The sequence below is a fragment of the Melanotaenia boesemani genome, chromosome 12, assembly GCF_017639745.1.
Source record: "Melanotaenia boesemani isolate fMelBoe1 chromosome 12, fMelBoe1.pri, whole genome shotgun sequence".
NCBI classification, from domain to species: domain Eukaryota; kingdom Metazoa; phylum Chordata; class Actinopteri; order Atheriniformes; family Melanotaeniidae; genus Melanotaenia; species Melanotaenia boesemani.
Window position 1 is genome coordinate 23,295,608 of NC_055693.1, and position 23,259 is coordinate 23,318,866.

A 23,259-nucleotide genomic window follows, 5' to 3' on the forward strand; every position below is an offset into this window, starting at 1 on the left:
TTTACCTTCAGATGACACTTCACTTAGTCAGGCATGTTATCGAAACCATGCAGCAAGGCTACTGTCTGCTAGTTCTAGGCAACCACCAAGTGTCCTTATAGTGTCAGTTATATTTTCCTATCAATATTTGTCTTTTACTCATGGTAAAATACAACATAGCTGCATCTGACAGGTAATGCATGTAATAAATTGTGTGTGGCTGTGCACAATTCTTAAAGACATAGTATATATATATATATATATATATATATATATATATATACTACAGAAAAAAATCAACATAAAAGATATTGACAAAACATGGATGCATACAAACTAAACTCAGAACAATATTAGTGTTTAGCTAATGGTTTGTGAAATTTACCAACTAAATCTGCAAGATTGCTTTAGGTTTTTTTATTTGATTTTTTTTATTTGATTTTTATTTAAACATTTTCATGCTAAATTGTTACAGAATGTCCAAAAACAGTGTTTTATATGTCTTTCCATGCTGCATGCCGTTTATGAATTGGTGCCACAAAGTCAGAATCAGTCTGTTTCTGATGTTTTGTTTTGTTTTATCTACTGAGAGTTAAAGGTATTTCAAACCATTTAAATTCAAATTTAAATGTACAAAAAAGGAAATAAACAAATAAAATTAAAATTAAAAATAATCTAACTCTTCCAAAAACATCAAACGTATTACAAAATAAATAAATTTACCTGCTTTTTATTAGAAAAGTTCTGAAAATTTTGACTTGGATTTTTTGTTGTTGTTGTTGTTGTTGTTGGTGGTGTTTTTGTTTATTTTTGTTTTTTTGTTTTTTTTCATCACATGTAAATATAAAACTTCACTTTAAAAATGGCCTTGGAAACTTGACTGAATTAATACAAGGTTACAAATAATTACAACTATAATCATAACAATAAAAGAAAAAGAAAAGATAAAAATCCTTGGTTAAACTTGTGACGTAAATTATTCAGACGTCACTTGGCTCACGATTGCGGAAGTAGCCACCATATCCTGCTAGTACAAAACCAAAACACAAGATATGACTCTGTATTAAGTTTGCGAAGTATCTGCAATAACCATAGACATCGTGTTGACTCTGTTGGGTCGGGTTTGTGTGTGACAGGAGACTGAGAAGATACTGAACAGCCGACTGACGGAAATGGAGGTAAATGTTTTATGTCGAGGGGTTAGCTTTAGCTAATGTTGAACTTAGTGTGTCGCATCTCCAAGTAAGCTCATACTCAGTGTTCTGTATTTTCATTAATACATATGAAACGGTTTCTTAACGATTAGATTATGTCGTGCAGCTAACAGTTCCACCAGCTGTATTTACCTGTTGTAATTCGCATTAATATTAATATTCATTTAGATGTGATTCCCATTCTTCGCTATGATATTTTTGTGAACATTGTCGTTGTGTTTTCCTCTGTTTCATCTTCGCCATTCAGTGTATTTTGGTTGTTATGAGTTAAAATGCTGTTTTTAATATAGAAAATGTAAGAGAATAAACAGAGTAACATACATGTTTTGGAATAAAGTAAAAAGCAGCCTGTGACATCTGTGTTTTATTGGCCACTTTTGAAGTTAAAAGTCAAAGACACAGAATATACAAAGTTCATAATCTTGAAGTTTTTTGCATTTTCTCCACTGTCCACTATGATTAGTCAGTCATTTCTTATGTCCCTTTGACTGTAATAGGATCCTGAAGGTACTGCATCTGAATCTGCGGCTCCATCACCAGCAGGTGCACCCAAATCAAAGGTATCAAACATAAAAAATATCACTCTTGTTTCTAAACATTTTTTGATGGACAGTGAAAAGTTTTTATTTGCTACACCTTGGTGTTAATCTGGATTCTCATCTTTTCTTTGTCCTCAGTTGGACACACTGTCCAAAGATGATCTCATCAAATATGCCAAAAAACAAATAGCCGCCATGCAAAAGATGAAGGGCAAATGTGCAGGTAGAAATAAACGCTGTGTTTGGTTGAGTAACTTTGTAGCTCTGGGGCTAAATATGTTCAGGTTTGCAATTTGGCATTATTGTTTTTTTCAGACTTGGAAAAAGAAATTGACACCCTCAAACAACAATCCAAAAGCAGTAACAACAGTTTAGAGGATGCTTCTCTAATACAGGTTTGTCTCGAGCAATAAAAGTTTAATGTACTGTTAGACACATTAGCATACTGTTAACATGCTGCTCTCCATTTCCCCGCTTCATCATCTGGGTTGTTCTTATTAGGAGCTGACTGAGAGGATGGATGCCTTACTACTGGAAAAGGCCGAAACTCAACAAAGTCTTGCACTCTCCCGTAAAGAGCTTGAGAAAACTAAGCAGCAAGCAAAGGTAAAGTAGACTGTGTGATGCTTAATCATGGTTCTAGATTAGGTTTTATTTAATATCTAAAGGGTTTTTCATTTATTTCTGGAGTCTTGTGTATGTTTATATTGAAGCTGAGCTGTTATAATACAACTGCATACCCCTTGTTTTGTGCAGGATGATCTTGCAGTGCTTCAAAGTGAGCGTGAATGTTTAATGGCAGATCAGCAAAGGAAAATCAAAACCCTAGAGGCCAGCATTGAGGAGTCCAACAACAAACACAAGGAAGAAGTGGCTCATTTCCAGAAATTGCTGATGGAGTGGAAAGAAAATGACAGACAAAGGGAGAGCGAAAGAGAGAAGGATCGTCAAGCAGATTTTGCCAGTGCAAAAGAGAGTGCAGATGAGATCAGACTACATTTAGAAGCTCAGCTTGAAGCCCTTCGATCTGAACTGAAGGTGATCCAAGAGAGAAGTTCCCAGGAGATAGCTGAGTTAGAGGAAAACCACCAAAGGGAGTTAACTAAGGCCCTGCAGGAGGTGGAGAACCTGAAGGAAGAGCTGGCTCAAAAGAATCTCCAGCATGAGGAGGAAATGAGAGCTCTGGAGGAGGACTGTGAAATTGAGAGAGATCGTCTCTTGTTGCTCCACGAGGAGCTAACTGAGCAGCTTGCACTCAAAGGTACACTATTTCATGTTTGTGACTTCACTAGTCCAAGCAGTGTTCTGTGTTGTGTATACATCACTTGTCTTTCAGTTGTAAATCAAGTGATATTTAGCCTAAATCTTTCTTATTTTTTTTAGACAGCTACCTCCAGGATGTTCAGGAGGAAGATGAGGAACCTCCCCGTGGTTCAGGGATCGCCAAAATGCTTGAGCTGTCTGGTTGCAGTCAGGCTGACACCAGTCATGTCGAAGGAGAGGAGACAGAGACCAGCAGACTGAAGGTGGCCCTGGATGATCTACAAGCCCAGAACACCATGTTACAGGATGAGCTAACCCTGCTCAGTAATGTGAAGAGTGAGCTTGAGGCAGAGCTGGAGAAGATCAAGGAGGAGTTCCAAATGGAGAAGGAAGAGCTAGAGTTTAAAATCAATGAGCTGAAAATGACTAAGGATAATACTTCTACTGACCCTGTAATAACACTGGATCCTCATCAACAAGAGGCCCATAGAGAGTTTAAAGAGTCAGACATAAGTCCGACTCAAGACCAGGACCAAAACTCTCTTAGCCTAGAGGAGCAGCAGAGGCTGAACCAGGAGCTGAAAACCCAATGTGAGGCCTTGACTAGTGAGCGAGACTCTGCCCTAGCTGAGTGCCATCACATGAGGGAGATACTCCAAAGTGTAGAGGCAGAATTGGGTGAGAAAACAAAAGATTTTGTTCTACAGTACCAAGCCATGAAAGAACAAGGAGCTAATACTGTGCTGAACCTCCAGGAAAAGATTGAACAGCTCAGTCAGGACAGAGATGAGCTACTAGCTAAGATGAGGGAGGTTACAGAGGAGAAAAGCACTCTGATGGCAAATATGCAAGACCTAAAGCAAAAGCTTGACGGCATCGTAGCTGAGAATAAAAAACTTCTGTCCTCCGAGAAGGAGGAAACAGGTTTAGCCTGTGAGTTGAAACAATCTGTAGAAAGTCTGACGAGGCAGAATGAGGAGATCTTCTCCCAACTAGAAATGAAGGAGTGCCTGATTCACGATCTGAATAAAACCAACAGCACACTGACAGAAGAACGGGACAAAATCCAACATCTGTTGAAGCTTAAAGAGGTTGAAATGCAACAACTGAACAATGAGAAAACGCAAGAAATTCAGAAGCTGGAGGAGGAGAGAGACAAAGAGACACTTCTGCTCCAAGACGAGAAAGAAAAGCAGCTGAAAAACTTAAAAACAGAAACAGAGGATGAAGTGAGATGTCTAAAAGAGGAGAGAGAAAAGGCAGAAGACCGACTAAAAAAGGAGATTGTCATTCATGAGGAAGCACTTTCTTCTTTGGAGCAGACTGTAAAGGAGCTCACAGCAGAAAAGGCTGGTCTCCATCAGAAGTGGCAGGAGGCTTTATCAGAGCTATCCAAGGCTCAGGAAGAACGAGAACTTGCGGGCTCCAAACTTGCAGCTCTGGATGCGCAACTGGAGCAGGAAACATCTGACAAACAGCATCTTGAAGCAAAACTGAATTCATTAACAGAGGAGGCAAAACAGACCTATGCTTCCATGCGTGCGCTGGAGGAGGATCAGTCTGAAGGCCTCAAAAAGTCAGCCGAAGAGCTCAAGGAGCTCCAAACACGCATTGATGAGCTAGAAAAGGAAAGGAACCTGTTGAAGAGCCGCCTTGAAGAGGTTCAAGATGGGAAAGCCTTGGAAGAGATGCAAAAGGACTTACAGGCTCACATCTCTGACCTGGAAAAGGAGAGAAACATGTTAAAAAACAACCTAGAAGAAGTGGTGATGGATGCAGAAGGACTGCAAAAAGACCTGCAGGATATGAGGTCAGTTAATGAGAAGATATGTGACGAGAACCAGAAACTACAGGCTCAGATTTCTCTGTTGACTAAAGAGGAGGAAGAGAAGGAGGAGATGGATAGAGAGATGGAAAACATGGAGAAAGAGAAAATGGAGCTCAGAGAGCAGCTGACGGAGAAGGACTCGCTTATATCGCAGCTGAGGAGGGAAATGGCTGCTCTCAAGGTGGGTTGACCGCCTGATGTTTGTTTATTTTCTGTCAGTTGGAGTCTAATTAGTTTTCTCCACGTTGACAGTAGTGCAGCGCTAATTTAAAGAGGAAAAATATAATGATAGTTTTATTGTTGTTTTTATTCTTGTTTGGTTTGTCACTTTCACAGGAGTCTGATGCTCAGTCTGCTTCTTCTGAGGAAAATGCAACCAATGAGATGACAAAGAAATTAGGTGGGATTTTAGTTTATATATCGTCCCTCAATAACCTGCTTTTGATTAGTTACTCTGTGCAGTGGAGTATGAGATATATTTGATTTAAGACTGTCACTCATACATCACAATTTCATCTCCCCTCAGCTGTACTGGAAAACGAAATCAAAGCAAAGGATGAGAAGATGAACAAAATCAAAGCAGTTGCTGTCAAAGCCAAGAAAGAATTGGATATCAGCAAGAAGGAGGTAGTGTGAAGAACAAGTGTCTATAAACTTGACATGCTAGTTTATCATTTATTCAATAACAGACACGTAAGAGCATGAACACTTGATTTCCATGTTACAGTGAAGTCAGCAAGAAGCAGAGCCTAAATCTTCAGCATAAACTTAAGTTAAGGCCCTGCTTCTTATCAGGTTTAATCATATGACTGCACTGTTTCAAGGACAGATATAGTATATCTATGGTATGTACACAGCTATTACACAAATTGCATTTATCAGGATTAATTCTATTGGTGGATAAATAAAATGTTCCCAGTCTGTTTATATCATTTTCAGCCTTACTGTAATTTTCTGTGACTAGGTACATCTCAGCAGTGTGTCATGATTGAGTGATAGAGGTCTAGAAGAGGAGATGGGCTTGTACATAATTGTCCTAAAAGAAAAAAAAAAGGTTTTATCACCCAACTACTAGAAGCATAGCTCAAGTACTTATTTATTGATGGTTGGTTTCAAAGAGGAAGATCTATTAATTATAGTAAATGGAAAAGTAAGAGTAGAGTTACTTGTACACTGTGTCTCCATTGTGCCTCCAGCAGCAACTCTTAACCGGATCCAAGGGCAGCTCGGTCGGCCGCAGCTGTTGTATTATATATATGTGTGTGTGTATATATATATATTTATATATATATATATATATATATATATATATATATATATATATATATATATATATATACATATGTGTGTGTGTGTATATGTGTATATATATATGTATATGTGTATATACATATATGTGTGTGTGTGTGTGTGTGTGTGTGACTAAATAGTGTATTTTATTTTATTTTTTTTCTAGGTTTTAACACTCAAGGAGGAAGTAGCTTCTCTGAAAGCAGAGAGGGAGAAGGTGAACAGTTCTATGAAAGATATCATCCATGGGGCAGAGGGTTACAAGGTAAGATGAGCAGTCTCATACCCAACACACAAGAGCAAGTTCTTTCATGAATTTACGAGGAGGTTGGCATATATTAGGCTTAATGTATCAGCTCCATTATTAATAAAAAAAAAAACTTTTAGAATTTAACATATTATGGAGTAATTTTTTTTCATTATTAATATTATTATTATTTTATATAAAAACTAATCCTGACTGATGTATCTCGTCTTTAGGGTACATTCTGTAATAGAGCATTAGTTACTATATTGTAAACAATACTTCGTACTGTGTGACATGTCAGATTTCAATTCAGTATGGACACTTCCTTGTTCTATTTCTTCCCATGTATCACCGAAGAAGCCAGGACCACTATCTATGTATCTGAGTGTCGGGTGTTTCTCCATCTTATGGACAAAAGCACAGATGGATATAAAATGGATAAATGCTCTGTTTTCCCTCACCCAGTCTAAAACCGACAGATTTAATTAAACATTGATTCATTTCATGCATTCCTAATATGCAGCATTTTGCTAATTGGCAAGTGAAATCATCTTTAAAACAAACTTTTAGCCTAATATCACTCCCTGTAGTCTCTATAAAAAGCCCCCAGACTGCAACGTGCTTTACAAACTGTGTCTCTACCAAAGAGGAAACCACTCTGTTGTGTCTAATGAGAGTTTTGTCCCATACTTAATTGTATACGCAGCTGATATCAGAGATGCATACTGTTTACCTTCGCTGAGCATTTCACCCGACCTCCAGAGATGAATATTGAAGATCTGTGTGTGCGTGTGTGTTTGTGTGTGTGTTTAGAACCTGCAGATAGATTACGACCAGCAAACAGAGCAACTGGATAAGGAGAGAGAGAAGGCGGAGGCGGCAGAGAGACAGATTGCTGAGCTGACCAAACGACTCAGCAGTGCTGTCACACAGGTAACAGGGATGCACACTCAATCAGACGCACACACACATTACCACTAACCAACACACAAAATGCTCTCAGCCTCCAGTAAATCTAAGCAGTGAGACTTTGTCCAGTAATACATCTCAGCAATACTTATAGCATAACTCAGCTTCCATATGATTTACAGGGGGTCATTTTAGCTAGCTACACTTTTCCCAGATAGATCTGACAGCCCGGCACCCACAAATAGCCCATCAGATGTGACTGGGTGAGCAAAGGAGAAATTGTTTTTATATATACTCCTTTCCCCCCAAGCTCATAACTGTCTCTTTCCAGTGAGAGAACAGGCAGGTAAATGGAGCGGGGTATAGCTTCCATCTGCTGTGTGCTGGCGCGACAGCATTTTCTCAGACACAGTTTTATTCTCGAATGCATTCGCGATTCTCTGGGGGAGCACTCAGACCGAAGCTAGTTAGAGATCTGAGAGTACGTCCCAACGTCTCTGTTTACCAATCATAGTCTCGGTGTTTGGCTGACAGCTGATTGGAGATGGCTGCTGCTGCTGGTTTAGTGTTCCTTGCAGAGAAAACCCACAGAGCCCGCTGCTGTCAGATTCACATGGGTGATTTTCAGAAGTGTCACGTGGGCCTGTTCAGGTTTGGAGCATTTGTCAACAAGCACATTTTTCTAGTGAAAACTTCAAGTAGGAAAGAAGTGAAGCTTCTTATATATTTAACCCGTAGAAAATAATCTCTAGCTTTCCTGAATTGCTCAAGATCTCTCAGGAATACATTAATGAAAACTAAGCATCTGTTTGAATTTCAGCTCTTAACTTTGGAGTCTTTATCCTTTTGCAGAAGGAGACACTAAGCAGTGAAAAGGAGGACCTGCTTGCTGGTTTGGAGACCTTGAGGAGCACAACAAAGCAGCTGGAGGCCAAGAATCAAGAGCTGCAGAAACAGTTAACAAACCTGGACAGAGAGCTTTTAGCAGAGAGAGCCATGAAAGAACAAAAGCAGAAGGTAGAAATAAATAGATGGACAGGAGAAACTGGTTTAAATTCTGGCTAATTGTATATTAAAAAACACACATCAGTAGATTATTACACAAGTAATTTTACTTGTGTATCATTTCACCAGAGTAAGAATAATTTAGTAGTCATGAAACAAGTCATAAAAGACAACAGTCTTTTAACCATCTGATGCAGTGTATGTTTGTTTGCATCTTCAGGACTTGTCATCTGCCATGAAGGAGGTGGAAGAGCTGACATCCCAGCTCCACAAGCAACAGCAGCAGTCTCAGCAGACTGCCCAGGAGCTGGAGCAGCTACGCAAGGTACACGCACACACAGAAATGTGTCTCAGGGGGCCTATCCAGTCAAGCAACTGAGCTGCTGATGGCCGGCCTGAAGCTACAGTGGCACCTCACAGAGGAAGAGAGAAAGCTGCTCTAGCCCTCAGTGCAGGAGCTGCTTTAGTTTTCCATTAGTGGAGACCTACATATTACAGCAGTGTACATGAAAGCTGCCTGGAGGTCTGATTTTGTCTTGTGTCCACTTTAATAATACAGCTTAAGAAACACAGATTATTTTAGACTGATATTGTCAGTGATTTTTAAGAAAATAAATGAAAACCAGATAATAATATACTTCTTATTTTCTACATTTTTGTAGAAAAGATCACAACAAATAATGGTAAAACATACGCTGAAGAAACCATGCATTATTGTTAGAGTATTATTACATTGATTATATGATGTAAGTGAAGACTTGCTTGTAAGCATTGCTAAAATGAAAGTGCAACAGTTTCTAAATCTTCAATTGGAGAAAGCTCGACAGTCTCTTGTTTTGTTAGAAGTATTCCCCGCTGGCAGGAAAATTCCTGATCCATTCCTGATTCTGATGCAGTCTGCCCCCTCTGCTTGCAGGAGGCGCAGCAGAGCTCCCTGCTGGACATGGAGATGGCCGACTACGAACGTCTGGTGAAAGAACTCAATGGAAAACTCTCAGAGAGAGACGAGTATGTTGAGGAGTTAAAGGCCCAGATAAATTCATTAAACCACAAGCAGGAGATGCTCAAGCAGGAAATTGGTACGGATACCACGTTCATTTACTGTATAATCTCCCCCTGTGAGCCGTTACTATTCATTTCTCTTCATGTTCACCCACACTGACACACAGAATAATAAATGTACAATTTATTTGATGTTTCAGTGTGAATGTGTTTAGGAAATGTATGATAATATAAAATATACCATATATATGCAGTTTTTGTGTTACAGCACAACTGTGCTGATTCCAAACACCCCATCTCTTCAGATTCATTTTACATTTAGGGAGGTAGTAATGTATGAATTTCAGATTCATAGAAGCACAGTTTAGAATTCACTGATTTCAAAGCTCTTTTGTTCCTTCAGAGCCTTAAGGATGTTAAATTGTTACATGTGCAATATGATACACCTTTATTGTCAGACACTGAAATTAGTTTTGCGTCACATCAGCAGGATGTTTACACGGAACAATACTTAAACAGTACACACCTGAAATTTGCTCACTTATATGTCATGAGCTGCAAACACACTGGATTCTCTCCTACTTTCTTTGTGTTTTATTTCAAGCTCTATGATAGCAGCAATATGATTGCCTAAAGTATAAATATTGTTTAAACTTTTTTGCATTGTATTTGTCTTAATGCGGGTGTGTACATGTGTCTGTTCATGCATATGATGTATCTCCAGAGGCTTTAAAGTCCCAGCTGGACCAGGAAGAAGACAAGACCTCCAAAATTAAACAGCTGCTAGTGAAAACCAAGAAGGACTTAGCTGACGCAAAGAAACAGGTTTGTGTGCGCGTGTGTGTGTGTTTTTGTTGGTTTGCCCCAAAGGATGTCCTGTTACTGTGTGGAACATTACCGCCTGATGAATGTAAATTATCTTTTTCAGCCATATGTTGGAAGGCCTTGAAAATGTAGGGAATAGTCAGTCATTTGTGTATGTTGATGCTCTTTCACATTTAAGTGTGTGCATTTAAATTTTCACTCACTCTGCATCTTTATGGATGTGCGTGTTCATTCATGCAGGAAAACTCCCTCATGGTGCTGCAGGCGTCTCTGAAAGGAGAGCTGGAGGCTAACCAGCAGCAGCTAGAAAGCTTAAAGGTATCACACCCAGTACTCTCTGCTGCCGCTGTTGATAAAATATAGAACTAAACACATCAGATTTTGCTCGAACACAAGACACAGACAGAAATGTTTACTTTTGTGCATTTAGATTGAGATGTGTGAACTGACAGCAGAGCGCCATCATCTCCAAGAACAGCTGAGATCTGCTTTGGAGCAGCAACAGAGAACCAGCAGCTCCCTGCAGCAACGTATCCACAGTCTGCAGCAGGAAAGAGACTCTGCTAAGGTACACATGTTGAATGTTTTCATGCACAGCTCCATCAGGACAAGATGAGGATTCAATGCACTGCAGGACACATAAGCATTTGTATTTAAGATGCTGCACTCATACTTGGATAAAATTAATCGAAGGCTGTGGCAGCTCATACTCACTAGGGACCACTGACAAATAGGGCTGCAGCTAATGACTTTTTTCATTATTAATCTCTCAATTATTTTTAATTAATTGTCAGCTCTTTATAATGTCAACAGTGTTTCAAAAGTACTTTTGTCATATTCTAAGTGGCTGCGCTGACAGCTGCTAAGAGCCCTTTTTATATGGCCCACGATACAAAATCAAAAATATTTGATCCATATTGAACTAGAACTAAAACCAGTGATTATTTTTATAAGTGAATTACTCACAATGGATTGTGGTTTTTGTTGTTCTGTGCGACAGCTAATCACTCATCTCAGTGAATGAGGTCATTATTCATAATAAAATATCTTCTGTATCAGGAGCTGTTTTCAAACTCCTCATAGGAAATCAATTGAAGAGGTTTTTTTTCTGTCAGTGAAGACAAATGATCATAAAATATCTGTTTATGGACAACTGCACCATAGACGATGAATGATTAATCTTCAGTACTTGATATTGGTAATGCTGGTTAAATGCGTACATGTCTGCATGGATGTCCACCATCAGGCAGCGGTAATTGAACTTTATGATTGGCATTACAGAAGCAGGAGTTCCTTCAGCTGTTGACCTGTACCGTAGGGGTTTAACTAATATAATGTCCAGATCATTCACATCAATAAGTCTCTATATGCTGTATTTCCACTTTGTATTCTCCTTTCCACTGTTCCACCTGCGCCATCTGGTTTTATTTTATTTTTCTATTATCTCTTCTATCATGTTGGCGTGCAGCCCTGTTACATGGTTCAAACCAGCTGTCATTATTAGGAGGCTTGTGCCTGAAGATGATGATGATGAAGTACAAAGAGAAGAAATTGTTTATATAAAAAAAAAAGCTATGTAGATTAGATTGGCCTTTCTAATGGTGTCTTTCCAGAAAAAGATAGAAGGAATGAGACTCGTAGTGGATTGAAAAGAGAAATTACAGAACAAAATGAATATGAGAGATGAGGAAGTCTCTCAATTGAATTACAATAAAAGTACTACTTCTTTTACTACCTCTTCATCCATGACAGTTAAACTGGGTAAACAATCTTCATCAGGCGTTTGATGTCCAGTAATAATGTGGTGTTTTATCTCTGCTGTTGGATTAAAATGTTTCTCTTTATTTGCTAATTTATAAGATACAGTTACTGTTGGTTTCTTCTCTCATTTATTGCATATCTGTGATTAATGCATGTGTTGAATCCAGGCTGAGCTCTTGGAGACAACAGCAGAGTTTGAGAGTTACAAGGTGCGAGTCCACAACGTACTCAAACAACAGAAGAGCAAAACCAGTGTGCAGAGTGAGGGAGACTCTGGGAAGCAAGAGAGGTGGGTGATAGTCAGAAAGCATAACTGTGTTGCATCCTGTCAGTTGTTTGTAAAGCGGAAGTTACAGGGATATATTTATGAAGTTATGTTGACCCTGTGCTTCACCTTGTTGGGTATGAGGCCCCTAAGACAGGAAGACAGAGAGTAAAAGTGTCAGATTTTAGGAGTTTACATTCAAATCCAGTTAAACACATCTAATTTTAAATTACTAACACAAATAAAAGTTATTTGCAAATATCAAAGTGCACACATAAAATATAGCCAATGTCACACAACAGTTTGCATTTTCAGCTAATTTAATCCCAGGTACAAGCCTAAACTAATTAAAACCAAGACTGCATGTTAAAGCACAACTGTGAATGTAACTTGAATATGATGAATGTGTGTTGTGTATTGCAGGGAGCAGTTGTTCTCTCAGGTAGAAAAGCTGAGGACCAGACTGGCAGAGAGCCAGCAATGTCTCCAGAGCTGCACAGTGGAGCTCCAACAGCTCCAGACTGAACACGATACCCTCCTGGAGAGACACAATAAAATCCTCCAGGAAACTGTTAGCAAGGAGGCCGAGCTCCGCGAGAGGTGAACTCATAAAGCTTTAAGGTTCTTTGTTTTATCTCATCGTGTCTGGAATGTTGATGACATCTGGTTCTGTATGGTTTCTCACATTTCCATCTGATCCTCCTCTGGTGTGATTTCTTTTTTTAAGACAGGAACACATGCAGGAAGCGACTGATTGGACCTGCCAAACACTTGTCACTCTTGTTTCCATTGTTTTTTTTTTTGCCATATGCCTTGTACTGATTCTCAGCTTAATGAGCAGTGTCTAAACTCCTTCTTCTCTCTGTCTCCTCATCCAGGCTTTTGTCATTACAGTCGGAGAACGTGACCCTACGATCAGACGTGTCCCAGGCTCAGGCTGACTTGTCTTCCCAAGTCGAAACCCAGAGGCAGACTTACAGAGAACAGCTCAGGAAGCTGCAGGATGATCACCGGGCTACCGTGGAGACCCTGCAGGGACAGCTGACCCGAGTCGAGGAGCAACTCTTCAACCTCCAAAGCCAGAACAGTAAGCATCGAGGGGAGGTATAAACTAACTACCTGATTCTTTCTTCTTCTGTTTGCTGCTCAAAAACTCAGCAGAGAGTAATCATATAAGGAGACAATTCAAAGCATAGAGTGGTTTACAGCCTTTTCTGTCTTGTTTACTCTTCGCTTCCATGAGTAGAATGATGGGAGGCAGGAGGGAAGGGGTGTGTCTGGGTTTATCAGTAGAGCAGCACTGAGAGCTCATTCATCACCTCCCACACAGCTGCCCTCTGGAGTCAAGCAGCAAATACACACTGTAATGACTAGGAAAGGCAAGTGTGTGTATGTGTGTTTATTCTCTCTCACTCCTTGGCCAGATGTTGGCAAGACTCCCCAGCTCTGTTCCCGCCTCACAGTGTGGCAAACAGCTCGCTGTGGCATCTGGAGGGACTCCTCATTAGTGGCTCACACATGGACAGCAGGATCAGCCCGACATGCAGGGCCAATGCTGGTGTTTCATATTTGAGCCACTTTAATGCTATATTTGGATTTAATTGCTGGTTAAAATGCAAATGGGTTCAGCGTTTGTGTGTTTTGCAAGTCCTTTTAGACAGGTGGGTCATAAAACTACTAGGTTTTTACTGGGGTTTTTTTCTTAATAAATCAGATTACCAAACAGTAAAATTGATCTATGTTCTTCATCCTGCTTGCTCTAATTGATTCTTTAATAGAAAGAAAATTAAATAATAAATCATCATAAAGTGCAAAATGTTGATTCTGTTGTCAGTTTTTGTAAGAATAAATCTGTTGGCTGGTTTTAACAAAGACTGCTATGCATTGTGTCTGAGGCAGGATAAGAAGTAGGAATTTTCACCTTTAAACACTTTATATATGTCTCAAGTGGAGTGTTTTAGTATTGGCTTGGCTTGCACAATGAGCTCTCAGGGTTTCTGTCTCAATGAGGCCATCTACTGGTCCAGAGTCATACAAACTCTAAGCTGGTGGAGGTGGGACTTGCTCCTCTCAGCTGATGAGACAGCCAGACTGGAGGCAGGGAGGTGATGAGATAGGCTGGGTATGGCCCTTTGACTCAGTCATAAGTTCATGAATCACAATCTTCTCTGCTGTCCACCTACTCTCTCAAGTGTGTCATCTCTCCTTGTCACCCTTCTATGCACACTTGTTATGACTGCTTATGCCAGATGAACTGGAAAAGACCTGGCCCCTCATTTATCAACCGTTCTTACGCACATATTTGTACGTGAGACTTTTTTTAAGCAAGTGTGGAATTTATTATCTTGTACTGGATTTTTTTTTTCTGTCAATCTTTATTTGTTTGTCATGCAAAATAATTATTTAATTAGTATATTTTAGAAATAATATCCAATATCCAAGTAGTTTTGGTCACCTGCATGAGACAGAAGACAGGTTGGACATTCACTGACCTTACAGAGCTGCATTCCACCACCCAGACCAAAGCACATTTATCTCTATAATTTAGTTTTTTGGTTTTTAACACCCCATCACTCTCCCCTTAATTCAGACTCATTTACTGCACATATTTAAATAAATGTTAACTGAACTTGAATGAGTGAACTAAACACATGTTTGGATGGCTTCAAACTCAGGAGGAATTCATTCTTTTTTTCTTACCATCACCCCAAGAGACACAAGCAATGTCTGTGGGACTTCTGCATGGACTTGTTGTCCCTATATGTGGTTAAATGAAGGCATTTCTGAATGCAAATGACCATGAACAGGAACAAGCAGGTGATTTACAACATGTGGGATTTATCAACAACTATTTGCTTGTTAACGTGCGTGTGACTGGCATCTGCATGTTTAATAAGATTTATTTTGTACTCACGCATTCTAAATTTAGTTTGTTTGATGGAATTTACTAGTTTCTACAAACAGTTCATAAATGACGGCCCTGAAGTTCGTCTGATGCCCCCTTATGTAACAAGGTAGGAGGACGGTCACAACCAGGAGGAATTTTTGGAGTGTTAAGCTACAAGGCCTGAAAAGTCCAGGAATTGTTGGGTTTTGGCATCAAAAAAATATATATCTAAAACCTCTCTTGACCCATTTATGAAGCCATAATAAATTATGTAATCCAACCATAATAATAAGAAGCCTCATACTAGTTTTGAATTATTACATAATTTGACTTGTTTTTATTTACAAACTTTATCTTCCTGCATAACCCCAAACTAAATAGAGCAGTTTTCAACAAGTTCAACTACAAATCACTGTGGCACAAGTAAAACCTTTATGCGTGTTCTTCTCCTCAGGTTCTGTGTCGGTCCAGTCAAGCCGTAAGCCTCTAGCATCAGACCTACAGCGCAGAAACACTGATCAGAACCAAGCTGGGTTTGGAATAACGCCCTTTAGCGACCTCCAATCTATGGCCAGGGAGGAGGGAGAAGGGATGGAGACCTCTGAGACTGAGAGATCCTCCCCAGCTTTCATGCCTCTGCCCTCTCTGGAGCAGCTACTCACATCCCCAAATCCCAAAGAAGGTATGTGTGAAAACAAAGGTTTGTATAAAAGAGTAATTCGGTTATTTAAAGCACTGTGTATGAAATCTTTCATTTAGAGTTAAATGCAGTTTAGTCATTCCTTAGCTGAAGCAGGGCTGACTAAAATAAGAAAGGTGTTGCTTTAACTTGCATGTGGCTTCTGTTGCATCTCTAGAGCCTTTTGTGTGGACAGTGGAACCAACCAAAGAAGAACTAAGTGAGAAGCTGAGCACAGCCACCCGAAGCATGGAGCATATGAACAGCCTACTGCATGAAACCGAGGCCACTAATGCTGTTCTCATGGAGCAGATCACTGTATGTAGATACAAACTCTATATATTATAGCTAAATATATATAAGTCAGCAGAATGGTCACAAACATTAATTAAACTTAAGAGCCCAAAATCTATTTAAAAGATTTTATTTGCTTGGACAGAAATCAAAAAGAAAGTGATATATTATTTTTGTCAGCTCTGTCACGTCTGCTGGTGTCCATACCAGTTTTAACATATCATTGAATTGGCCTGTATGCACCAACAGTGATGTCAAAGAGCCTGGTGTTGTTCACACTCCCTTCTTTGTCAAGCAGAAAGTAGAACTTATGTCCTTTGACTCTGAGGGGGATGAACGATGGGGACTCCTGCCTGTGGGCGTGGCAGGCTACCTGAGACAGTGGGACTGTTATGCTCCTGCCTTGGCCTGGTCCCAAAGGAGACTGTGTGCAGACTGTTACCATTCTCCCGCCCTGGTGTAGAACCACCTTACTAACAGAGCGCCGGCAGAACAGAGCCCCGAGGGTGACTATCCCTGCTCCTATTGTCAGGCATCCCAGAGTGAAGCCGTACCTCCAGGCGTTTGACCCCAGGTTCATCTCAAAACTCCACATTCCAGCCAGCCCCGTGGTGGTGTGCGCCTTGGCTTTTCCCTTTTCCTTCGCTCCGCCCGTGTCTTTGAGCCCGGTATAGGCGAAGTGAGCTAAATATGTCCAGAAGATAAACTGTCCGCCACAGAAGACCGAGAGAAGCCGGAAGAAACTGGTTCTGTCGTGCTCGAATAAGGTGACATCTCTGGAAGGCTGGGTGGAGGTGCAGAAGCTGCGACGGGCTGTAAGCTGGCGGCCTTTGCGGACAAACATTCCGCCGCACAGTCCATAGGCACCGAATTGGTTGAACGAGTTGGTGTTCCATGAGGTCTCTGCAGACATCGACGCATTTTCAAAGAGCCTGGCCTTCTGACGAATATTACCAAGTCGAAACTGCCTGGAGTAATACTCCAGTGTTCCACAAAGCAGGCGCTCCAATCCCATACCTCGGCATATAGACCTTTCCGCGCCTTTGTGAAAGCAAAATAACAAAGTCTCAATTTATAAAATGTCGTTTTGACACTCGTTTTAAATATTTTCTTCCACACTACACCTCTTTACAATAGAGGGCGCCGCCATATTTGTTGTGTGACGTAAGGCGTTATACGCGCTTTTAAAATCTCGCGAGAGACTCAACCAGCTCTAAAACCACAAGCAAGCGACTTGGATCTGAAAAAAAAGGAAGAATTACAATTGAAAGCTTAATTCATGGGACCTTTCCTACCACAAAACAGGATATTTGATTAAATTCTATTGAACTTAATGAGCAGCCTTTTAGGAACACAGACATAAAATTAATTAAATTCTGCATAACATTGTGAAGCTTATTTATTTGGACCAATTAATTGCTTTTAGTGACATTATGCTAAATACAGACAGTCACGTTTACATTGAACAGTTTAGAAACATAGCTGCATCCATCAAAATTATCGTTCAGTTGAATCATGCAGGCAACAATAAACTAATTAATGACATTATATAGAAGTAAAAAGTTAAATATAAAAAAGTTTAAACAAAGATAGATTGCCTCAAACTGCTCATTACTTATCAGATCCATGTGTTTTTTGGTAAGTTGAATAAGATCTTTGTGATGTCAAAACATTTCACTTTTAGAATCTGCAAACTGTTTTCAAAGCAGTTGTCTCTGATATAAGTCTTCAGAAAAGTTTTGAATTCACCACACCTTTATGAATAAAAAACATTTATTGAGCATAACATGCCCACAATATGCAATAAGAGGACATCATAAAAATCTGCAGCTTTTGATATTTTACAGGAAAATAAGCTAGAAATACTCATAAGCAGCACTGCCAGCTTTTTTGTGGAACGATTAGTTTTCAGTGAATAACAACACAAACCAAAAAAATGTGCCATAGATGTACTGACCTTATCAACAAGCTTTATAATGTGAAAAGCAGTTTTTGAATGTTTGTGTTATATGTCTCATTTCTGCCTGCCAGCTGTTGAAGAATGAAGTGAGACGTCTAGAGCGAAACCAGGAGAGGGAGAAGAGTGTGGCCAATCTGGAGTATCTGAAGAACGTCCTGCTGCAGTTCATCTTCCTGCACTCTGGCAGCGAGAGGCAGGCGCTGCTGCCCGTCATTCACACCATGTTGCAGCTCAGTCCAGAGGAGAAGAGCAAACTGGCTGCCATTGCACAAGGTATGCAATAGATGAACTGAACTAGTGCAGTATGCCAAAAGGTGTCAAAAAAGGTTTGTTTTTTTGTTCTTCAAATATCAGTTACCTATAGAAAACTGACTTTTAAACATTGTAATGTTGTTTTAATGATATGGGTTCCATTCTGCATAATTAGGTGTTTGAATTAGTGATGCGCGGGCCGCCTCCTAACCCGCGGGTCCCGCGGGTTACCCGCGGTTCGGGTTGGGGCGGGTCAAAGAATTTTCGCTTCACTGCGGGGCGGGTTGGTGTGGTTTACTATTCTGAAATATCTAGTTCTATCTATTAATTTTATTTTTTGTCAAACTGAAAATAAAGACCTTACTCAGTGTCTACATTTTGTTACTATAATATGTAAGACAAAATATTTATCAGTTATTTAAACACAGGTCACGTTTTGTAACGTAATGTCCACGTAGGCGCGTAGTAGGCTACGCAGGTGCAGAAAGCGCCAAGCAGACAAGCAACAAAAGATGGAAGAAGAAGTGTTGAATAACATTCGTTCGGGAGTTTACGTCCTTAAAAAGAAGAAAGAGGGTCAAATGGCTAAATCACAGGTTTGGGACAGGTTCAACGAGGTAATCAGTTCAGACAACAGCAGCAGCATTGTCTATGTGCTTTATAACACTTAAACGCTTTAAAACACTTTATTTATTTGTCTATTTATGTTTATAGGCTTAACGTTCAAATGAAAATACATTTTGTGTTGCCAGTTTCCAGTGCCAATTTAGGAGACCATATGCACCTTTCTCAGACTAAATAAAAGCATTCGTCAATATCATAACATGTGTTTTAATGGGGCGGGTCGGGTCGGGTCGGGTCGGGTTAAAAAAATAGAAGCGGAGGTGCGGGGCGGTTTGGTGCGGTCCAATTTTTTTAAAAGAGCGGGACCCGCGGGTCGGAAAAAAACCCGACCCGCGCATCACTAGTTTGAATGCTTGTGAACGTTTATTCAGTTACAGTGAAATGACCAAAGAGCTTCTGATGCTTACAGACACAAACAACCTGTGGTTTAATTGTTGAACTTCCTTTAATTAATTTATACTTAAAGGCAAAATAAGTAGCATTGACACCTAGTGTTTCAAATCAGAACTGCAGTCGAAAGAGAAAAACACGGATAGCGTTCTTCACCCCTCCCCTCCTCCCCCTCGGAGAGTTTCGTGTAGGTTGCCGGTTTGTGAAGGACGGTTCTTTTATACAGTCTATGAAGGATGGAGAACATAGCGCCAGCAAACATCATGATGACGAGCGAAGATGACCCATTTACTCCACTAATACATCCATACAGTCACACAAATTCATGTAACGAGTGCCGAGAAATAAATTAGACTAAAATCTTTGTAAATCAAGATAAACTTTTCTGTTAATTTAAGCAAAATTCCAGTGCTTACCTGTGGAGGAGAAACTTTGCCAGCTCAGACTTCTCCACCTTTCAAAAGATTCTCCAATATTGATCCTCGTTTTATTCCGTTTTTGGTCGTTTGCTTTTTTAGCAGGATGGCGAGGCTTTTTAAGTTTTTCTGAAACTATTTCTGGTCCGCTTCTTTTACTCGCTTCCATACCTGCACCTGCTGCTCTTTTGCCGACATAAAATACCAAACGCTGCCTTGTTGTTGTTAGGCAACCATGGGGAGTCGCGTATGATTGGTTAAGGAACCAGGAAGTTGGAAAGAGCAACATGGTGCACCCAAGTTATTCCAGCACGGAACTCTTATTTTGAAGGAGAAAAAACTGACAAATACATTGTTGATGTAGGAGAGAGATTGTTTATAGGGAAGCTTCCTTTTATCTCTCACAGCAAATGAGAACATTTTAAATTATTTTCAAGGGAATAAATCCTAATTATTCAGCCTTTAACAGTTGAATTAATATCTAACAAGTTGTTGTTAATGTTTTTGCAGGTGAGGAGGAAGCGACAGGTTCTCGGGGCTCAGGCTGGACCTCCTACCTCCACAGCTGGTCTGGGATCAGATAGACTTGATGACCAGCCGAGTAAACATGAAACACTGGGAGCACAGTGCAGTGGCATTAATGAGCCTTTTTTCTATGAGATCCTGTAGTAAATAGTGATGCTGCACATTTGAAATGGTTGCAGCGGGGGCATTTATTATCATTTTAGGATGCAGTAGATGGGACCAAGGAATGTAAGAGAGGCAAATGAATGCATGGTAGAAATGAAGAAAACCAAAATTTTGTAACTTTAAATTTGCACTACAATAAGTGCGTTAGTGTATTACCAATGAAAATTACCTGTGACCAATATCTGTCTTCCTTAGTCTTATTAACATAGTGTATTTATACCATTTATTGGCAGTCATAAGGCATTACAAAGCATCATAACAACTATAACCCCATTATTGGAGAAACTAAATTTTGCACATACATTTTGAGATTAGGGATTACTCAAGGGGACAATTGTAGAGTGGCGTAGTATAGCTAGAATATTATGAGGTGTTTGGTTACTTTGCAAAGATCTGACTATTGGGGTTGTGTTCTGTTTCACTTTGTACATGTAACTGATTATAGGTACTAGTGAGTCAGTTCACTATGTTGACCTTTGAATGTTTTTCTCTACCTTAAAGGAAGCCATTACTCATTCCTCATAATTATAAACACTATCACAAAAGTAGTACAATACAAAATATGCATTTTGTCAGCTTTTGCCTGGAGTTTTAAAAGACAATAAAAAAGCTTTTAATGCTGTGTTCTTTGGAAAACAGTCAGCATTAATTCATAATGAACTATCAGTCCAGCCCATTTAAATCTGTTATGTTTATTTTAAAAAAAAATCTTACAGATAAGTGTATGTCCAAGATTCCTAGATTCACCTGACCAACAAAATGTCATATTTGTACTTTTTTCTGAGTGGTTTTGCAGTTGTTTACTCATGTCTGACATTTTCAACTCATTTACAGTAATATATTTAACTCCTTGAGTTGTCATCCTTCATATCCTGTAGAAATGTTTTTCTTCTTACTGTACTTTTTTTTCTCCAGTGGTGACTGAATCTAATTTGAGTGTATGTATTGGTTCTGTTTGGTTATGCCACAGTTAGATCACTGAACTTGATCTGCACAGCTGTCTTAAAGCACAGTACTTATGAAAGCGAGAAAATTTATTATTCCCCTGTCAGAAACATTTAAACATACTTGTGTCACATGAATGAAGCACATGAATAGAATTTGCTTGGCCATTTTCTCATTCCAGTGGCAGCTTTTTTGGGGGGATTCATCCACCAGTGAATGTATTTTTATGTGAACTTTTATATTTATGATGGTTACTGTCAGCAGAAACTATGAGAGATTACCATGACTGTAAAATGTTATCTGTGCAAGAATGACTAGAGTTAAGATCCTGCCATGTGTATCTGTAACAATTTCAAAGCAACTGTAAAATATTTCCAGCTGTACAAAAAGTTAAGTAAACAAAGATGTGAGTGATTACAATACTTGGCATTAAGTTGTGCTTATTTATAGACCCTAATGCTTTTTGACATGCTAGTCACATAACTATCAGCCAGATGTGTTCTATAATTAGCAAAAACACTTTAGGTTTTGCATGTATTCAACGTGACAAAGCTAATAAAGGTAAACACAAATACAGTTAATGATTGTAAGGAAAAATATTGGAGATCTGCACAGATGTCCCAGTCTTTCTAGTCATGGATGACTCCTCTTGCTGGAAAACGGTGTAAAATCTTTCCTTTTAAGGAAATAAATTTGGTACCAGTGTTATGACGCAGTTAGGACAGGAAACATTAAATAAATAATGGCTACTGTATGCTGCTGGAAGTAAAAGTAAACATGCCATTATTCCTCTCTGGGCCCAGCAGCAGCATCGTTAACCCTTTGTTGGTCTTCACTCTCAGTACTGTACTATTAAACTTTACAGTCGTTTCATATCTTTTTATTTTGCCGTGGCGGGCAGGGTGCAATTGACAGATTGATTCACTTTCTCTGAGTTTGCAATAACCTGAACAGTATCAAAAGAATAGTCCTTTGTTTTTTCTTCGCGCCACCCACCCGCCATGTTGAACTTCAGCATAGTTTTCCAGTGGTCAAAATAATGAGAAGTAAGATTTTCCTTGTATCCCGAGCAGCAGCCTCAGTGAGACTACAGAGGATGCACGAGCAGCGGGCGGCATGGGTCTAATGACAGATATGTTAATGTGTTCACATTAAAGCAGGACCCTGCGGTGACTTTCCAGGGTGGGTCCTGCTGTTTCCTGCCATGAAAATCTATAAAAACGTAATTCAGATACAGCTCGCAGACTGAATTTAAAGCTGCCACAGATACACAGGAAAACAGTATGTAAACATTTCCGGTTTGTAAAATAAAAGCATAAATTCTTTATCCCTACAGAAGTGTGCAGTGTTGGTGTCGGTCGGCCTTCTAATAGACTGCTTCTCTGTCCCTTGGGTTTGCGCAACTGTCAACCACCTGAGATGGTTCTCACTATCTAATAAAGAGCCTGGGCATATTGCTTAGGAGTCCCTTTACGAGGATTTGACACTTACATTTCCTCACACAAAAACAAAAATCCAACAACAATTATACTGAAGTAAAGAGTTATCTCTTGTTCTGTCACTTTTGCTAGTTCTTACTACACCATCTTGCTTTCCTTTGAATCAGCCAATACAGCTAGTGTGACATTCAGTTGCTGGTCTGTGACAAACTGCAGGAAAGCAAAAGGCAGCTGTCAAATTATGCCCTGGGCCGGGGTGGAATAAAAATTAAAAATTGAAGTTTGGTCTCTCACCCCTGGGATTCTGCAGGGCAATGAGGAATGTTTGGAAACTTGTGTAGTGGCTAACACAGAATCCTCTTATGGTTTTTGAAAAATAGTATTTTCTCATGATGACTGGATCCTGTTGTTTCTCAAATGTTCAAGCATGGATACTTTTTACTTCTGTACAAATGTGCTACAGACAGGTAATCAAGCAGGTATTTAGATTTTTAAAATGAGCTTCAGAAATTTTTCACTGACAAATTGACAAGCAATGCATTACCCTGCAATTATA

The 23,259-nt window shown here is 39.6% G+C and overlaps 2 protein-coding genes across 2 annotated transcripts; one reads left to right on the forward strand and one right to left on the reverse strand.

Moving 5' to 3' along the window:
* The first annotated feature begins 995 nt into the window (after nucleotides 1–995).
* On the forward strand, nucleotides 996–21,845 carry LOC121650277 (GRIP and coiled-coil domain-containing protein 2). Its single transcript, XM_042001721.1, has 24 exons — nucleotides 996–1,157; nucleotides 1,691–1,753; nucleotides 1,871–1,955; nucleotides 2,048–2,127; nucleotides 2,234–2,338; nucleotides 2,489–2,993; nucleotides 3,116–5,004; nucleotides 5,160–5,223; nucleotides 5,350–5,450; nucleotides 6,280–6,378; nucleotides 7,174–7,293; nucleotides 8,122–8,286; nucleotides 8,495–8,599; nucleotides 9,191–9,353; nucleotides 10,001–10,101; nucleotides 10,342–10,419; nucleotides 10,532–10,669; nucleotides 12,030–12,151; nucleotides 12,551–12,727; nucleotides 13,006–13,214; nucleotides 15,469–15,696; nucleotides 15,872–16,011; nucleotides 18,019–18,220; nucleotides 20,140–21,845. Exons 1-24 carry the CDS (start codon nucleotides 1,152–1,154, stop codon nucleotides 20,211–20,213), a joined length of 5,019 nt encoding a protein of 1,672 aa, XP_041857655.1. The 5' UTR covers nucleotides 996–1,151; the 3' UTR covers nucleotides 20,214–21,845.
* tmem223 (transmembrane protein 223) lies at nucleotides 16,102–17,143 on the reverse strand. Its single transcript, XM_042001722.1, has one exon. It carries the CDS (start codon nucleotides 17,000–17,002, stop codon nucleotides 16,208–16,210), a length of 795 nt encoding a protein of 264 aa, XP_041857656.1. The 5' UTR covers nucleotides 17,003–17,143; the 3' UTR covers nucleotides 16,102–16,207.
* Nucleotides 21,846–23,259: the final 1,414 nt, after the last annotated feature.

Bases quoted from the DNA above. Each gene is read 5' to 3' on its own strand.
- tmem223 (XM_042001722.1), bottom strand. From the start codon at position 17,002: ATGGGATTGGAGCGCCTGCTTTGTGGAACACTGGAGTATTACTCCAGG.
- LOC121650277 (XM_042001721.1), top strand. The intron at 6,379-7,173 runs GTAAGATGAGCA...GTGTGTGTTTAG, and splicing joins ATGGGGCAGAGGGTTACAAG to AACCTGCAGATAGATTACGA. The intron at 15,697-15,871 runs GTATGTGTGAAA...TTGCATCTCTAG, and splicing joins ATCCCCAAATCCCAAAGAAG to AGCCTTTTGTGTGGACAGTG.